The 19,625-nt window shown below is 41.0% G+C and overlaps 1 protein-coding gene across 1 annotated transcript in view; it reads left to right on the plus strand.

Moving 5' to 3' along the window:
* Positions 1–17,165, plus strand: part of wnt5b (wingless-type MMTV integration site family, member 5b) — a 120,131-nt gene extending 102,966 nt beyond the window's left edge. Inside the window, exon 5 of the mRNA XM_080190914.1 lies at positions 15,005–17,165. Within this exon, the coding sequence (XP_080047040.1) occupies positions 15,005–15,463 (459 nt within the window). The 3' untranslated portion in view covers positions 15,464–17,165. The remainder of the gene's footprint in view (positions 1–15,004) is intronic.
* The last annotated feature ends 2,460 nt before the right edge of the window (positions 17,166–19,625 follow it).

Here is a 19,625-nt window from a genome sequence, read left to right on the forward strand (position 1 = left end):
TTCAACCGAGGAAACAGGCTAAAGACTGCTCTTATTCTTTCTCTCTTTTTGAATAAGTGAATATCCTGATTCAAGAAGTCAACTGTCCCTAAAGCCTATCAGAAAACTGAGATCTCATAATAATTGTAACATCTTCTACATCTGATCACATCCAGGGAACTAACTAACCCAAATTGACCACAATGTTTAAAGTCTACATCTCGAGGACAATCAAAGGACTCTTAACTATATTATTTCATACTTTTTAATTGGACTCTTACCTGCCCTTATTTCTGATGTATGTGTGTGTGTGTTTGGTGCCAATAAATTTACCGTTTATTTCACTCAAGAAAGCCTTGTTTGATTGGCTCCTTAATTGCTCACATCTTAAATAGTTAAATACATTCTAATCTGGGAAAGGCATATCCTCGTCAAAAGAAACTTAAACCTTTGTTGTGGCCAATAAAAGAGGTTGAATAGAGGGAAGCTGGTTCACTCCTGACAAAAGTGTTGGAGTGGGTAAAGTAAATTGTTCCTTTAAAAACCTGGTTTTTAACCAAGAAAACCTGGTTTTCTTGGGTCTGTAGTACAAAAATACTAAAATACTAAAATGTCTACATTCAATGTTAATGGTTTCATAGAACAGGCTGGGATAACTGGCAAGAATAAACACACTGTCCTTTCAAGGTACTTAGAGGTGGAGTTTCACCTAAAAGTCAGAAAAATGGAAATTTTAAAATGGGTATGAAATTGAGGATACTGAGATCAATTAGCAACAGAGAAATTAAATATTGGAGCAGTGGAAATTGGAGCTGGAATTTGAGGAAAGGGAGAGAGTGAGGCAGGAATGAGAAAGAGAGGGAGAGAGGCAGGAATGAAAGGAGGAGAGAACATTTTAGGAAAGGGAGATAGCATTCAAGGAAAGGGGAGAGAATTGGAGAGAGTATTAGAGATGGTTCAGAGGTTCATTGGATTGATAGCTGGAATGAGTGGGTTGTCTTATGAGGAAATGTTGGACAGATTGGGCTTGTTTCCACTACAGTTCAGAAGGATGAAGGGGGTCCTGATTGAAATATATAAAATCTTGAATGATCTTGACAAGTTGGATGTGGAAAGGATGTTTCCATTTGTGGGGGAATCCAGAACAAGGGGGTACTGTTTTAAAATTAGTGGTTGTCATTTTCAAACACAGATGAGGAGAATTTTTTTCTGAGGGTTGTGCAACTTTGGAACCCTCTGCCTCAGAAGGCAGGGTCATTGAAGATTTTTAAGGCAGGGGTATTTAAATTCTTGTTAACCAAGGGAATTAAAGATTATCAAGGGTAAATAGGAATGTAGAACTTAAAATACAAACATATCAGCTGTGATCATATTGAATGGCAGAGCAGACTTGAGAATTGAATGGCCTACATCTCCTCCTATTTCATATGTTTGTATGTAATTCCATGGAAGTGAAAGAGAAAAGACTTCTAAATTAAAACAGCTTGGGTGGAGAAGGGAGGATCCTATTATGCTCCTTGAAGACACCCTAAGGTCAGACTGAAGTTTGCAAATTTGAATTCCTAAATTTGATTCAGAAGAGGTGGATGCCTTCTTTAGCTCTTTTGAAATGATAGCACAACAGTTAAAGAGGTCAGCCCATTCATTACTGCTGTTGTAGACTAAGCTGACAGGAGAAGCTCATGAGGTTTGCTGCCTTTTGCTCAAGGGAAATACAACGCGCTGTGAGGCAGCAGAAAGTCTGTAATAGTTAGTGTCGGAGGTCAGAAATTTTGTACCCTCAGAAATAGCCCAACCAGATGTACTTGAAATTTGAACAACTTGCTTTTAACAGGTGGGCACAGGCAATTAAAAACCGAGGTACCTATGAAAACCTTTATGAAATAGTATCCTCAAGGAGTTCAAAAATTGCATAAACTTCCTGATAAGAACTCATACAGGAACAGAATGTAACAAGGACTAGGTAGGCTGCAACCCTAGCTGATAGTTCTGAGTTTGTCCACAAACCCTTACCTAAAGGAAACTCATTGCCTAGTTAACCCAGTGAAATGGGAAGGATAGAAGATGTTTTCGGCTGCCATGGGTGTTCAGTATCCGATCACTGACCCTTCTCAGGACAGAAAGGATGGTGCTGAGAAGAGGATGAGGTTGAAACTGTGTGGTTTAACAGCCACAATGCAAAACATCTCTGTGCTGATTGTTGATGGTTATGGGAAAGACCATGGGATTTGTTGGGGCACACAAGCCCCACACAGAAAATGAGAGGCACGGTAGCACAGTGGTTAGCACTGCTGCTTCACAGCTCCAGGGACCTGGGTCCGAATCCTGGCTTGGGTCACTGTCTGTGTGAAGTTTGCACATTCTCCTTGTGTCTGCGTTGGTTTCCTCCCACAGTCGAAAGATGTGCAGGTTAGGTTGATTGGCCATGCTAAAAAAAAATTGCCCCTTATTGTCCTGAAATGCTACGTTAGAGGGATTAGCAGGTAAATGTGTAAGGATATGGGGGTAGGGCCTGGGTGGGATTGTGGTCGGTGCAGACTTGATGGGCCAGATGGCCTCTTTCTGCACTGTAGCGTTTCTATGATTCTATGAAAGAAAGCAGAGCAAACCAGGCCACAACTCTGACAGAGGCAGCAAATCCCTGTAGACCAGAGTCTCAGACCAGTGTGAGTACAGGTGAGTTTAAAATATTCCTGAGAGTTACAAGGATTTTGTATTGAAGGAAGAGTGGCCACATTTCCCTCGGGTGTGTTAAGTCTGTAGTGATATAGTGATACAGAGGGCCAGCTACCTGAATTGCTGGGATAAAGCATAACTTTTACCCCAGAGAGAAGGTAGTAAGTGCCAAGGTGTTGGTAAAGGGTACTGAAGGAGGGTATATGCTGATCTCCTTGCACTGGGTGCAACCTTGGGGGTGATTTTCTGACCTCGCTGTACCTGGCGCAGATTGTGCCAATTCCTGAAAATAGCCCAAGGGCCTAAAAATTGGCTTGATGTTCCACGCCAAATGGTTTGTAATCATAGAACCATAGAATCCTACAGTGCAGAAGGAGGCCATTTTGCCCATCAAGTCTGCACTGACAACAATCCCAACCAGGCCCTATTCCCCAAACCCCCCCGTGCATTTACCCTAGCTAATCTCCCTGACACTAAAAGGGGAATTTAGTATGGCCAGTCCACCTAACCCGCACGTCTTTGGATTGTAGAGGAAACCGGAGCACCTGGAGGAAATCCATGCAATCATGGGGAGAAGTGCAAACTTCACACAGACCGTGATCCAAGTTGGGAATGGAACCCGGGTTCCTGGTCCTGTGAGTCAGCAGTGCTAACCACTGTGCCACCCAAACCCTTTTCTACTGCCGCAAACCAGATCATGCCCAGAAATGATGCAGGGTGAATTAGCATGAGATTTCCTTCATTTCAATCATATTAGTGAGTTTGGCAGGCAACTGTCCCCCTCCCAAAATGTTCCCACCTATCCAGCAGGAGATCACACCAGTGCGAATTAGTACTGATCTACACCAGCAGAGACCAGACACAATTGCCATGCTGGGAGTGGGAGAATGGCAGATCATTGAAGCTCCATGGTGATAGGGGGCATAGCTGGCACTGTTCATCGTAGAGTGCCCACACGGTACACTTGACAGTACTCACGGGACATTCTGGCAGTGTCAGTTGGACATTGCCAATGTGCCGGGGCAGTGGTTAGTGCCAAAGGGGTGGAGTCTGAGTGGGTCTATGATGGGGGGTGGGCTGAGTGGGGTCTATGATGGGGGGTAGGCTGAATGGAAGCTATGATGGGGATGTGAGGCTATGTAGAGGGGGGATCATACAGGGGTGGATCATGCAGGGGAGCATGATGGGGGAACCACCTGAGGAGACCAATGCCAAGGACTGATGTGGGGAGGGGTTGGGGGAACATGCCGCTGATAAGGAGAGGAAGGTCTTGATAATCAATGGGGGGAGGGAGAGGGTCTCCAAGTGCACTGTGAGATTGGGGCACCCTTACAAAATGGTGCATGAGCTCTTTGCAGCTGGGCTCACTGGCATGTTTAGGCCCACTCCCCTCAGTACCAGTGCACAACTAGCCACTCCAAGAAAGTGACTCAAGTGTGGAATAGTTGCAACTATGGAGTGTACCTGATGGACTGGTGTGAAGCTTCTCAGTATTCTTGCCATTATGACTTAGATTTTTGGGGGAATATTCCACCCCTTTCATCAGTGAGCATGGGAGTCATCCTTCTGTTTGCTTGTGGGTGGAATTGACATGATCCTCAGTACTGACCTGGCAGGATCAAAGTGATAATATGCCCAATAATCTAAGAAGCTGATTGAGGTCAGGAAGATAGAATAGCTTCAGGAGAATGTGCCAGCCTTTTTCCCTGACTGTGTAGTAACTTGGTCTATAGGGAGAAACTCTGTCAGAGGAGGCTGAAGAGGTGCTGTAGATAGATGACTGTACTGTCTGGTTATCTGAAACTTTGTTTGCGAGTCTAGAGGACCCTAAGGAGATAACATGTATGTCTTCCTCGGTTGCTGCTCAGCAAGCTGACCTGTTATTAATAAAGTTATCTCAAGCTGCCCAAATTGAAGTTGAGTCAGAGGCAATCCCTGAATGCTATACATTAGCAATGAGGTGCTGATGAGAAAGTAAAGACTCTCTGACAAATCTGCAAACAAGTAATGGAGAATGATTCATCAGGCTGTGCTGCAACTGCGGTAACATGGGGAAATATTACTGCCAGCACACAAAATCCAGATGGCTGTTATGTTGGTATACAAAAAACCCAAGTCTGTATCAGCCAATATTTTTACTGGCCACACCACCAAAGGAAGTAGTAAGATTTTGCAGAACCTGCCACAGCAGCCAGATTGTGGGAAAACCCGAGTCTGCAATGAAACCATCACCTATGATTCCCATGCCAGTTTTTGGGAAACCATTCAGCAGGTGCTTATGGATTTTGTGGGACTTCTGCCCAAAACAAAAGGGAGCTTTCAAAATATCCTTATTATTATGGATGTGCGTCCTTGCTTCCCAGGGACACTTCCCCTCAAAACCATAGCTGCCAAAATAGTGGTGGGGAAAAGTAACAAAATCCAGTCAGATGAGGGCTCAGATGGCATGTCCCAAATATTCCAGGAACTCATGGATAACTTGTGCACGATCCAACTGATGTCGTCACCGTATCATCAACTGTTGCAGGGGATACTAGAATGGTACCATCAGAGCCTAAAAACAATGATCATGGCATACTGCCATGAGTATCCATAAGACATAGGAGCAGAATTAGACCACTCGACCCATCAAGTCTGCTCCGCCATTCAATCATGACCGATTTTTTTTTCTCATCCCCATTCTCCTGTCTTTTTCCCATAACCCCTTATTAATCAAGAACCAATCTATCTCTGTCTTAAAGACACTCAAGGAACTGGCCTTCACACCTTCTGTGGCAAAGAGTTCCACAGATTCACCACTTTCTGGATGAAGAAATTCCTTCTCATCTCTGTTTTAAAGGATTGTCCTTTTAGCCTGAGGTTATGCCCTCTGGTTCTAATTTTTCCTACTAATGGAAACATCCTCTCCACATTTGCTCTATCCAAGCCTCACAGTATCCCATACCTCCCAACCAATACAGATCCAGAGTCCTCAACCGTTCCTCATACAACAAGCTCTTCATTCCAGGGATCATTCTTGTGAACCTCCTCTGGATCCTTTCCAAGCACATCCTTCCTTAGATATGGGGCCCAAAACTACTCACAATATTCCAAATGGGGTCTGACCACAGCCTGACACAGCTTCAGAAGTACATCCCTGCTCTTGTATGCTAACATTGCATTTGCCTTCCAAACTGTCAACTGAACCTGCACGTTAACCTTAAGAAAATCTTGAACAATGACTCCCATGTCCTTTTGTGTTTCTGATTTCATGACTATTTTCTAAATGGGAAAATGCTTAGTATCTCCATTCCTTCTTTCAAAGTCCATAACCTTACATTTTTCCACATTGCATTCCATCTTGCACTTCTTTGCCCACTCTCCTAATCTGTCCAAGTCCTTCTGCAGCTCCCTGCATCCTCAACACTATCTGTCTCTCTACATATCTTTGTATCCTCTGCAAACTTAGCAACAGTGCCTTCAGTTCCTTCCTCCAATTCATTAATGTATATTGTGAAAAGTTGTGGTTCCAGCACTGACCCCTGAGGCACACCACTGGTCACTGGCTGCCATCCTGAGAAAGACCCCTTTGTCCTCACTCTCTGCATTGTGCAAGTCAGCCAATCCTTTATCCATGCCAGGATCTTACCCTTAACACAATTGGCACTTAACTTATTTAATAGTCTCCTATGTGGCACCTTGCCAAAGGCCTTCTGGAAATCTAAATAAATCACGTCCACTGGTTCTCCTATATCTAACTTCCTTGTTAGCTCTTCAAAGAACTCTAACAGATTTTTCAGACATGATCTCCCCTTGACAAAGCCGTGCTGACTCAGTCCTATTTTATCATGCATTCCAAGTCCTCTGCGATCTCATCTTTAATAATGGAATCTAAAAACTTGCCAATGACCGAAGTCAGGCTAACCAGCCTATAATTTCTCATCTGCTGCCTCCCTCCCTTCTTAAACATTTGCTACTTTCCAGTTCTCTGGGACCCTCCCTGCCTCCACTGATTCCTGAAAAATCACCATCGATGCCTCCACAATTTCTTCAGCTATCTCTTTTAGAACCCCGGGGTATAGTCCATCTGTCCAGGTGATTTATCCACCTTCAGATCTTTTAGTATCCACAGAACCTTCTCTTTAGTGATGGCCATTACACTCACCTATGCCCTCTGACTTTCCTGGAGTTCTGGCATCCCACTGGTATCTTCCATCATTAAGACTGATGGAAAGTAACTATTCAGTTCCTCTGCCATTGCTTTGTTTATTATTGTTACTTCTCCAGCCTCAATTTCCAATGGTCCAATGGCTATTTTTGCCTCTCTCTCACCTTTTATATATAGAAAAAACTCTTCCTGTCTTCTTTTATATTAGTAGCTAGTTTACACTCATATTTCATCTCCTCCCCCATTATTGCTCATCCCCGTGACTGGGATAAAGACCAAGACTTTCTTCTATTCTCTACCAGAGACTCGTCCAATGAGTTTCCTGGTTTTAATTAGTTTGAATTGGATTACGGACATCAAGTGAGATATCCTCTGAAATTAATCATGGAGAGATTTGTAGAACAGAAGGAAGAAGTCTCCATGTTACACTCAGTAAACTTGGTCTGTGAGTGACTCATGACAGCCTGTGACATGGCTCAAGGACACTTAAAAATCTCCCAAACAGCTGTAAGTAAACAGGCAGACAAATGTGTCAGGGCCCAAACCTTTCAGCAAAGAGACTAATCTCTAGTCCTCCCACCAATACCGGGTGAACCCCTAAAAGCCTGGTTCAGTGGCCCAAATATAGTGGCAAAGTATCTTGTGGAGATAAATTACCTAAATGACATCCCAGGCAATAGGAAAAAACAAAGATTTTGTTATGTCACATGACAGAACAGTATCACAGCCCACAAAGCAGGTCTGTCCAATACAACAGACCTGGAGGACAAACAGAACAACAACAGGGATGAACTGGAGGCAGAAGTGGTTGAGCCCTGTATTGAACCCCATAATGTGTGGCAAGGAAACAGAATTTGTGGCAAAATTGGGCACCATAATTCACCCACCTAAATGCGGAACAGCGAGGAGACCTGATAAGGCTGTTCACTGCATCTTAAAAGCATCTGTCGAGACAAGCCAGGCTGCACCATTTTAGCTCTCCATGATGTGAGTGTGCGAGAGGTCCCTTCCATAAGGCAATATTCCCATGGTCTAGGTCCAGAGAAGCTGGCCCAAGTTCAAGAGGATATTAGTTACCTTCTGGAGCACCAATAGAGCCTAGCAGCAGTAGTTGGGATTCCCTAGTTGTGCTCAAACCAGTTGGCTCCACAAGGCTCTGTATTGACTACTGGAATGTTAATGCAGTGACCAAGGCCAATTTCTATCTGATATCCAACCTGAGATACTGTATAGATAGGGTAGGTACTGCAGCCTACTTGAGATTTACTCAAGGGATATTGTCAGTTTTCCTTGACTCCACCTTCATGACTCCAAGTGGGTTATACCAATGTTGGGTCATGCCATTTGATTTCAGAAATGTCCCAGCCACATTTCAAAAACCAATGAACCTGGGAGTGATGGACTTATCCAATTGTGTACTGCACCAGGACAACCTTCTAGTGTAGTGACACTTGAGAAATTCATTTAGAGCAACTAGAAGCCTTTTTCTATAAGTGACAGTTAGCTGTCGCAAGAGTGAGTTTGCTAAGAATCAGGTAACATAACCAGGACATTGGTATATCAAGAACAAGCAGTAGTACAATTTCCATTCCCAAAACAAAATGGGAAATCACAAAATTTATAAGGATGTGTGGATTCTACTGCAAACTTATTCCAAACTTCAGCACTACACCACAAACAGACTCACACAGAAAAGAAACAAAAGTCATATGGACCAGACTACTTTCGAAAATCTGAAAGCCATTTTAATGAACAAACCAATGTTAGCAGCTGCAGACCGTAACCAAGCATTTGAAGTAATCAACAATGACAGTGACCTCAGAATAGAGGCTGTCTTCCTCCAGGAGGATGAATCAGGTGTAGGGAAACCAATTGGGTACTTCTCCAAAGCTACAGTAGAAAAATAAAGTTTATTACTAGCTCTCAAACACCTTGAGATAGCACAGTGGTTAGCACTGCTGCTTCACAGTTCTAGGGATCTGGGTTCAATTCTTGGCTTGAGCCACTGTCGTTGTGAAGTTTGCACATTCTCCTTGTGTCTGTGTGGGTTTCCTCTGGGTGCTCCAGTTTCCTCCCACAGTCCAAAGATGTGCAAGTTAGGTTGATTGGTCATGCTAAAATTGCCTCTTAGTGTCCTGAGATGCGTAGGTTAGAGGGATTAGCGGGTGGATATGGGGGTAAGGCCTGGGTGGGATTGTGGTACTTGCAGACTTGATGGGCCAAATGGCCTCTTTATGCACTGTAGCATTTCTTCTGTGGGTGGCACGGTAGCACAGTGGTTAGCGCTGCTGCTTCACTGCTCCAGGGACCTGGGTTCGATTCCCAGTTTGGGTCACTGTCTGTGTGGAGTTTGCACATTCTCCTCTTGTCTGTGTGGCTTTCCTCCGGGTGCTCCGGTTTCCTCCCACAGTCTAAAGATGTGCGGGTTAGGTTGATTGGCCATGCTAAATTGACCGTAGATGCATAGGTTAGAGGATTAGTAGATAAAATATGAATGGATATGGGGGTAGGGGTTGTAGTCGGTGCAGACTCAATGCACAGAATGGCCTCTTTCTGTACTGTAGGGTTTCTATGATTTCTATGAGATATATTCCAAATTGGATCCAGAGAGACCACAGTCTATACTAACCACAACCTTTGACCTTTCTGGAGAAATTCAAAACTCAGAACGCAGGGTTCTTTTCCATTGGAGTTTGTTTCTCCAGCCAGTTCAGCCAAATCAATTAGAAATTGCAGAGAAATTGAATACCTTGAATATGTTGACTATCTTGTCCAAAGTTTAAATAGACCCACTTAGGAAAAAATGGATCACCCAGACAAGGGCACAAGAGAATGAATTGAAGTTAATATTGTTTTGTGCTTTTATACTTTGTAATGAAATCAGAATTAATCTTTATTTTGAAAATATGATATTTCAATTTTCTACTGACTGGAAATTTTACAATTTGATTGAGACAGAGCAAGCTGCTAAAACGATGTAAGGTCACATTCCAAATGAAGGTGAGAAATAAACAAATTACCTCCAGGGTTATGTGGAGAGACATTTTCTATAATTCAGATACATCTTGAAACTTGTATCTGTCTCAGGAAGAGACTTTAAAAAGGCAAAATTCTGCATATTAAAACAATGGCTGCCCAGACAGACATACTGAAAACATCCTAGAAATACACAACGTGCCCAGCCACTGGAGGGAGATTGCAAGTGTCCAGAAAGCCTTCAGCAGAGAAAATAGGCAGGCTGAAGATTGCTTTCTCTCCTACTTTCTTGTGGAATAAGCGTGTCATTGGGTTCAAGAAGTCATTGAACCAAGACCTGACCACATCTAAGAAACCAGCTAGCACAAATCAGGCACAGTGTTTAAAATCTATGTCTCGAACAATCAAAATTCACTTGATTGTATATTATTTTAACCTTTTCTTTACTGAACTCTTATTTCTGATACCTGTGTGTGTGTGTGTGTGTGTGTGTGGTTGTTGGCCCTAATGGTTACATCATGGCTAAATGCTTGATGTGGCATTTTTATTGTTTTTCCTCTGATTTAGTGGTTAATAAATTTGTTCTTTCTTTAATTCAAGGAAGCCTTGTTTGATTGGTCCATTTTTGCTGACAGCTTAAATAATTAAATACATTCCGATATGGAAAAGGCATTTTCTCATAAAAAGAAACTTAGACCAACCAGTTAAATAGAGGGGAGCCAGTTCACCTCTTCTCACCTGGTCATAAACAAACTTCTGTGGCTTCTTAAAATAGAGCCTACTTTCCCAGGCGGACAGATTCTGAGCAGTTCTTGTTTTAGTGGTTCACTTGATAATATTAAAAATATAAATTGTAATTTCAGCTAGGGCTGTGAAAAGACAGATTTTTTTGTTTAAAATTCTTACCTGTGGTTGCAGCCAGCGAGTTTCATAAGTCTCTCTGAACAATGAGCAAGTATTTGTGCTTTCCTTCCGGGTCATGAAAGGCTATGCATACACAAACCTGGCCTCCCCACAAGCCAGAAAACAGACTGTATTGTTATTTTCTTCCTGACTGTCTCGCCATCCTAGTGACAACATGGATAGTATTGTTTTTACTTTTAGGAGGAAGAAAAATAATGTAAGTGGAAGAGACGTGGACAGGTGGGAAGTAGTTTGCTCAGGCTTTGTTAAAAAGATTATAGTCAGGGTCATTACTGATGGTGATTGCATAGAATTATAGGATTTTTATTTGATTACTTGGATTACAATCCATTCTCTACTGTATGTTTATAATTGTCTACAATAGTTCACCAGTTTTATGTGGATTATATTCTGTGATTATATGCAATTGTACATTCAAATCACAAAGCAGTAGCTTCAAAGTGAACCATCTCCCTAAACATCCGAAGTACATTTGTAAATAACCAGCTGAAGGAAAATTGATTCAGAATACATTGGAAATTAGGAAATGTAGTTTAAAATGTACCGTTAAGAATAAAGAAATGGTCCAGGTAAAGCTCAAAAGCAAAACTGTTTTCCCATTGTCAATGTGAAGGAAGTTTAATGTATATCTGGAAGTAAAATGTATTCTTTAATCTCAAAATAAACCCTCCTGCAAGAAAGTTCAAAAATAAAGACACGCACTTTTTGAAATAATAACAACACCATAACAAAGATAAAGAAACAGTGAAATATCTCCACAGAAGTTATACTTGTGTACACAATAGATCTCTGCTTCTATCATGTAAAAAAACAAATTATTTATAAACTGATTCTATAGTAATTTCAATTATAATTCTATCAGTTAGGAGTGCCTTGTTTATAGCAACAGGGGGGAAATTATTCTTTGAAATGTTTTGTATAGACTGAACAGGCCAAAAACTACAAATGACGAGAAAATCCATTTAACAGGTCTTGATACAGCTATTCAAACTTTTTTCAGAAATGCAACTAAACACCTTTGAATAGGGCAGAGAGAATGCGCACTAAGATATTGGTAGGAGGAGACCAGCCACACTAGACTCTCCACAGCAGCTGCATAACCTACTATTCTGAAAGCAGCATGGAAGTACATCTGTATGAAGTGCTGATCAGATGAAGTCACTTTCAGGCAACTGACAGACTGTCTGGCAGAATCAATGCTGTGCAAGGCAGCCACTCAGCTTGTCCATTTCTGTAGCTGCTCCCTTACTCAGCAATGGACCAGCAATCCTGACATGTGCAAGCGGTTGAACCTCAGAGGCTCAGGCTCTGACAGCAGTATCTACATCCTCATGGTGCCAGACTACCACTACAGTTAGCAGGCAGTCAAATTATATGTTATTGTAGGTCCATCCACTCCCCGCCTCCCACAGCCCACATCCCTGACTCTTGCCAAGTTATGCAATCTCTTCTGTAACTAGAGAAAGCAGGAGGTGGGAATGTTAAGAATGGCTTAAGAACGTTAAGAAAGGAGAATGCACCCTCTCCTTTCCTTCTCTCCTTTCTACTCTATGAACGATACGTTCTGTCTGTATAGTGTGCAAGAAACAATACTTTTCCCTGTGTACCAATACATGTGACAATAATAAATCAATTCAAATCAAAATAGTTCCCCCAATTACTTATGCGTGGTTTTTTTTAACATCATGTTACCAACTATTCCTTTACATGTTCAGAATGTTAGCTCAAGTACTGTCCTTTTTCCTTTCTGAAACACCAGAAATGTTCTTGTGAACATTACTTTGAATCGCCTATCTTTGAGTCCAGAGCAATCTTGGGGGAAATTTTATGGAAGCAAATGCCTCTGGAGAGCTGGCGAGAGATCTGCATTGGATTCCTTGGGGAAGGCCCTCTGAATTACAAGCGAATCAAGAAATTAACAGGCCACTGGTGGACTGTCACTGGATCAGGATCCTGGGGAGGTTATTTTGCTCAGTGGTGCCACCAGGGAGGTGGTGGCTGCTGTTGGAATGACACCCACCAAATGCCCAGACTTATAGAAACATAGAACAATACAGGACAGTACAGGCTCTTCGACCCTCAATGTTGAGCCGAACTATGTCCAAACCCAAGATCAAGCTATTCCACTCCCTATCACTCTGGTGTGCTCCATGTGCCTATCTAATAACTGCTTGAAAGTTCCTAAAGTGTCCGACTCCACTATCACAGCAGGCAGTGTATTCCACACCCCAACCACTCTCTGAGTAAGGAATCTACCTTGGACATCCCTCCTATATCTCCCACCATGAACGTTATAGTTATGACCCCTAGTAACAGCTACATCCATCCGAGGAAATTGTCTCTGCACATGCACTCTATCTATCCCCCTCATCATCTTATAAACCTCTCATATAAGTTGCCTCTCATCCTCCTCTGCTCTAAAGAGAAAAAATGAAGGGACTCAGGCTAGAGTTAAGTGATGGCCGAACTGTTTTGTAGGATGGAGAGTCATGGGAAAGCGGCATGCATGGCTCTAAGTGGACTCCTCCCTTCCTGATGCTGGGTCCTTTGATCAGGCACTGACTGGCCATAAATAAGATATGCTCCCTAAGAGATTACAAGAACCTGCACAGGTTTGCATGTTTTGCTATCAATATGGAATCAGGCCAGTCTGCCGCTGGGTTAATACTAGTGATGGCCGGGGGAGTCTTTTATTTGGGCATTAATTGCATTTTAAGGGTCTCAATTGGGTGGGAAGGCTGTACCCTGGTCTTGATCTATTTTATGGGTTCCAACCTTGCTGTCAGGCTTCCGAATGATCCCTGCCTTCCTGCTCTCTGTTTGCTTCATTTGTCCCTCAGAACTCCTCCATCATTCTTCAAAGGACTTGTTGGGCTGGCTTTCTGCTTCTTCAGTCCTGTGTGCCCTTCATCTTTCTACAACTGACCCCTGACCAGCTTTCTCATCTAATTGATTTACCTTTTACATTTCTCTTGATTGCTGGACTTCGCTTTCCTTGATCCTTTGGTTTCATTTCTATTGCTTCTTGCCCCTCAGCTGGTGAAGCAGGTCTGCTTGTGCACATTGCTTCGCAGTGTGAGACCACTATACCCTTGATACCTGAATTAGGTGTTTCTGACTCATGGTTGATTTTGTATCCCTCTTTGCTTCCACTGACAACATCCAGCAATTGATACTCTTGTCGTTCAGATTGTTCATGGACCGACTTCATTTTTCCAATTTGTTTTTAATTGGTTTATGATTTTTCAAGCTCTTGTCGTCCTGTCTGTTGATCATCTCTACTCCACTTGAACTTTATCATGTTGATTTCTTCCTATCCTCTATTCTTAGACAGTATACATCTTTTAATTTCTGCTATGTCTGTGTAACCTAATTCTCTCTTTGTCCATCCATGTGCACATGTGACTATTCTGAATCTGATCCCATTGCTTATATTTTTCCTTCCTTCCTTTTGATCCTTTTGAGGCCTGTCTTTCCTGCCTCCTCACTTTCCTTCCACCCAGTCATGCAGCTGTTTATTTTTTTCATTTGTGTAGTTTGCCCTCCCCGCCACTTCACATCCATCCCCACCCTTTCCATCATTGCCTAACCCCTTACCTAACCGATCACCACTTCCCTTAATTCTGCTTTCTGAGCAGCTTTCCAGATTTAAACCTGCCTTGGATAATCAAACAGACCCCTTGGCATTCCTTGAAGATCCATCTCTTTCTGATTATAGCTCTGTAAAGTGTCCTAGGGTGTTATCATGCCTGTAATGGGAGATATGAATGCAAGATGCTGTTTTTTAGCAAATTCCAGTCAGCAGGACGACATCGTGCTTGGCTGTCGTGCTCTATGCAAAGATGTCTAATGATTGCCCGGAAATAAGTATCTTGCATTGTCATCACTTTCATAAGAGGGGAGAAATTAGTCCAAAATCAACACCAACAATGACTATGTAAATGAACTGTACTTATCAACCACATATTGTATTATATCATTTTTATTCCATGTTCCAATCTGCTTGGAAATGACAGTTTTTATATTCATCCCTACAGTTTTCACCTTTCTTTGTGAGTTTCGTTATAATAGGACATTATTCTGAAGTATTGATTCTGATCTTTGCCTCACCAATTATGCACACATACACTCTAGTAGAGTTCACTTACAGGTAACCTGAATAGTCCAGAGACATTCCAGTAAATTATGGTTCACAATTCATTTACCTGGAATTAAGCATTAACTGCAAAGAGTAACATATGTAACATAACATAAAACATAATTTCTGGAAATATAATGCTTTTGTCCTTCATTATTTTCCAGGCTGTATACAATCTGGCAGATGTGGCATGCAAGTGCCATGGTGTTTCTGGCTCCTGCAGCTTGAAGACATGTTGGCTTCAACTTGCTGACTTCCGGAAAGTGGGGGACCTGCTGAAAGAAAAGTATGACAGTGCCGCTGCCATGAAGATCACCCGCAAAGGGAAGCTGGAGCTAGTAAACAGCCGCTTCAATCCTCCTACTCCTGATGACCTAGTTTATCTTGACCAGAGCCCTGATTACTGTGTGAAGAATAAGAGCACAGGCTCCCTGGGCACAATGGGCCGCCTCTGTAACAAGACCTCTGAGGGAATGGATGGCTGTGAGCTAATGTGCTGCGGACGGGGTTATGACCAGTTCAAGACTGTGCAAGTTGAAAGGTGCCATTGTAAATTCCATTGGTGCTGTTACGTCAAATGCAAAAAATGCACGCAAATAGTTGATCAGTTTGTTTGCAAATAACTTAAAACTGAAAAAGCTTTGATGTAAAGGGTGCCTGCAGAGTTCCCACTTATCCAAAAAAAACTGTTAACACGGTGAATGTAGAATGCGTGTGCTCAGACTTCAGCAAAAGAAAAAAAACAGAATTCATGCTTCACTTACCAGATAAGATGAACTGCTTTATAATCACTTTTTTAATATATATATAATTAACTGGACCTAATACTGCACTCTGCCTTTGGCCTCTCTGGCTCTCCTTGTACAATGTATAGTGTATGAGTGACAAGTTTAGCATTAATGACCGAGTCTTGCCTGCTGACTATTTATTAAAGATGAGGTCACAAATATTTAGCATTCTGACCTAATTTAATTCAGGTTTGAAAGCCATCTTCTACCTTCTCCTCCCATCAACATTTCCACCACCTATTTCAGCAAAGTACCTTATACTTTGTGAATAGGATACAGCTTTACACAAATAACTGGAACTGGAAACAATGAATTAACCTTTCAGTGAATTGAAAGAAGGGAAAGATAAAGGTCCCTTTAAAACACTGATGTCAGTTGACATCAATTCAGTTTAAGTAACTTAACCTATTATTTTTTCTCTCAAATGCCTACAAGTGTATTATAAATTTTGCAATCTAATAACCTGCACAATTTTTGCAAAATTCAATACCTATTTTTACAAAGTACTTGTATACTTTCAACTTACATTCTGCACAAATGTGTATATATACTTGTACTTAGACTATGTGCCAGAATGAAAACAAACATGTCATCACATTTAAACTGCAACCTGATTTGATTGGTGCAATGATATTTTAAGATTAAATAACCCTTCAGTAGCAAAGAACTGTGGTGGCTTGTCTACAACAGAACTTGAGAATGTCATAAATAATATTTCTGTGTGAATTGTGGCAAATTTGAAAGGGGAAGCACACAGATTTTTGTTTGAAAGATTTTGAGAACTGGGCATGCAAGTACCACAATTGCTGGAACAAAATTAAATTAAAAATATTCAAAATGAGATAATGAGGCCTATTAAATGTAATGACCAGTCTCTTTCACACAACTGATGATGGAGGGGAAGTTCTAACTTTGTAAATAGGAACTTGTATATACCAAATTCAGCCATTGGGTGGGATATTTGTTACATCAAGTCCTCGCACCTGTTATCTTAATGCACTATCTGCAAAAGATTTGAAAATGTTTGAAAGAAGAATGAATGGAAGAAATGCTTAATACTTGTGGGAGTTTTGCAGTTTATAATTTGCAGTTTATAATTGTTTACATTGTACTAGAATGACTAGGTAATATTATTTAACAATGTTTGTAACCACACGTGTCTACATTTCATTTCAATGCAATACACACATAGGCCATTCACTTTATCGCTGTTAATCTGGATCTACAGTAAAGATTGTAGTTATACTTTTTAATTAAAGCAGTTTTGATAGCTTTAAATTATTTAACATAACTTTAAATGGTGAGTACCCATCCTTCACTGCAAAGTTTTTGCGAAGTGGCATCCTTACCTCACACAGCTATAATAAAGTTTATGGAGAGTTCTTTATGTTCTTATTTTGCATTTATGACTAATAGTAAAAATACACTTGGCTATTCTAAATTGTTAGAATACATGTATATGTCAAGTTATATTGTTGTTTGTTCCTTCTGCTCATTACTCCATCCTTTAAATGAACTGCTTTTATTTTAATAAAATGCTTCCACTCTTGATTGTTTAAAATCTAAAGCCATGCATTATATCCTTATTTGGCAGAATAATCAAATAATAATAAATATGGTTTGTCATAGCTCAAGCAGGCTGATAGCCCAGCAGGCTGAAACCTTTTTCATTCTTGAGACTTAGGCTTGGATCCAGTTAAAATATATCATGTATAATATATCTATAATGATTCCCATGTGAAATGAGTTTAGGAATCTTAAGGCAGTCTTAACATCAGTTTATAGGAACAGAAATCTATTGACAATTTATAATTGAACTGCCTTACTTAAAGAAACTATAAAAAAGAACCATTCAGAGAATGAGAATATCATGATACTTCATAAGAGTTAAGGGTCCGACAGATGTCAGAGGAGTTTGCATCAGATCTATGGCATAAAAAAGTAATGATGTACTTATGGGATTAGTTTATGCATTGACAAAAAAAATTTCAGTCCCTAGCACATCCCATGATGTGTAAATTTTCAAGTTTGTTTTTGGGAACATAGTAGAAAACTATCTGTTGGAAGAACTTTGTGGCACAATGGATAGTGTCCCCACCTCTGAGCCAGAAATTCAGGGTTTTAGTCCCATTCCGGGACTTAAAAGCTCCAGATTCATAACTTGGATTAACATAACAGATTGATGATCAACCTGCAAATTCTTATAATGTGCGCATAACTCAGGAATAAGAGTGGGAGAATCCCCTGGTCAGGCAGAATGCTGTGGTAGCTGCAATGCAACTGCCTTTCCATGTTAAAAGACTCCATGCATAGGTTCTTGTCATAGGATGTACACTGTGGTAAGTATCCTCCTCATTTTGAGAGAATATCAAAGGGAGGAGAGAGAGCAAGAAGGAAAATTTTTCCATCCTTTGCTGTAAATTAAACAATTGGTGTTGCACACTAACACAAAATCCAAATACTGCACATGCTAGAAATCTACAATCAAAACAACAATCAACAAAAATGGCAGCATCTGCAGAAAGAAAAATAGAGTTTACTGTCAGAATTTTACCAGCAGACCCACCTCAAAACCGGAGCAGGCGAGGCGCGCAGAACAACATTCTCCGTTAGCCTTGGGTGGGATTTAATGACCCTCAGGCGAGCAAGGCAGTAAGATTCTGGCAAATATTTCAATTCATTGACCTAATGTTCTGATAAATGGTCATAAACCTGAAATGTGTGCTGTGTTTTCTTTTGGCTATGGAGGTAGGGCCAGACGCGAGCGTGCTAGCAATATTCTGATCCTGGTCAGCCTACTAGTTTGCTAGCATGTTTCTGCTTTTAGGCAATTTTGGAGTAGGTAAGATCGGCAGAAGTGATGGCTGCTTTCCCACAACTTCAGGTAGCCAATTAGGCCACCTTTAGGGCCTATTAAGGCCACTCTGCTGCCATTAACTGGAATTTTCCTGTATGTTTGTGGCCTTCCCCACTGAGGCTGAAATATGGCTGAGGGATGGAAATGTCTCTTGGTTGCACTCGGGGGCCAATCCTCTTTCCTCCAAGGAAACACTACTTCCAACTCCAAATAGCCATCATAGCTGTTGGATCAAAGGTGATGCTGCTATGCTCAGGGGATGTGTCGGCACTTAAGTTATATATTTGTAACATGTCCAGAGGGTACCTCCATCTTGAGCACTCTCTCTTCTACATTAGTAGTTCTCACCTCTGATAGTGGGGATGCCAATGTTTATTGCTACAGGGCCACCTTCTGGCCCTCCAGCTTTGAAAACCTGCCCTTTGGCCTTCAATGGAAAGGACTCCAAGAAGCAACTCTTTTTATATGCTTGCAGACTTTTCTGTTTGTTTTATATTTCTTGCTAGTTTTTGCTTACAATCTAATTTCTCCCTCTTTTTTATGGTCATCCTTTGTTGATTTCTAAAACTTTCCCAATATTCTGGCCTACTACTTACCTTTGCAGCATTTTATAGCCTTACTTTCAATTTGACATCACCTTTAACTTGTTTCATTAGGCACGGGTGATGCATCCTTCTAGTAGAATATTTTTCCCCAATGGAATATAAATTTTAATGAGAGTTATGAAATATATTTTTAATGATAGCCACTGCTATCTAATGGTAATCTATTTTATCATTCCACTTTAACCAACTCTGCCTTTGTATCCTTATAATTACCTTTAATTAAGTTGAAGGTACTAGTTATGAACTGACATTTCTCACTCTCAAATTGAACATGAAATTTTATCATGTTATGATCACTCTTGCTTAGGGGATCCTAAGGGATCCTTTACTATGAGGTCTTTAATCCTATGCATTTGTATTACTTATTTTAAATATTTTGGGGCAAAAAGTTGACTATATAATCCAATAATACAATAATCCAATAATACAAACATCAACCAAATTAATCACCTATATATCCATTTCAGGTAACTTAATTATTTCTCCCAATGTTGCTGCAGATCAATTTCTGCCCACTGACCATCAGGTCCTAGAG

The sequence above is a fragment of the Carcharhinus amblyrhynchos genome, chromosome 6 (genome assembly GCF_965287045.1).
Source record: "Carcharhinus amblyrhynchos chromosome 6, sCarAmb.v2.hapA, whole genome shotgun sequence".
NCBI classification, from domain to species: domain Eukaryota; kingdom Metazoa; phylum Chordata; class Chondrichthyes; order Carcharhiniformes; family Carcharhinidae; genus Carcharhinus; species Carcharhinus amblyrhynchos.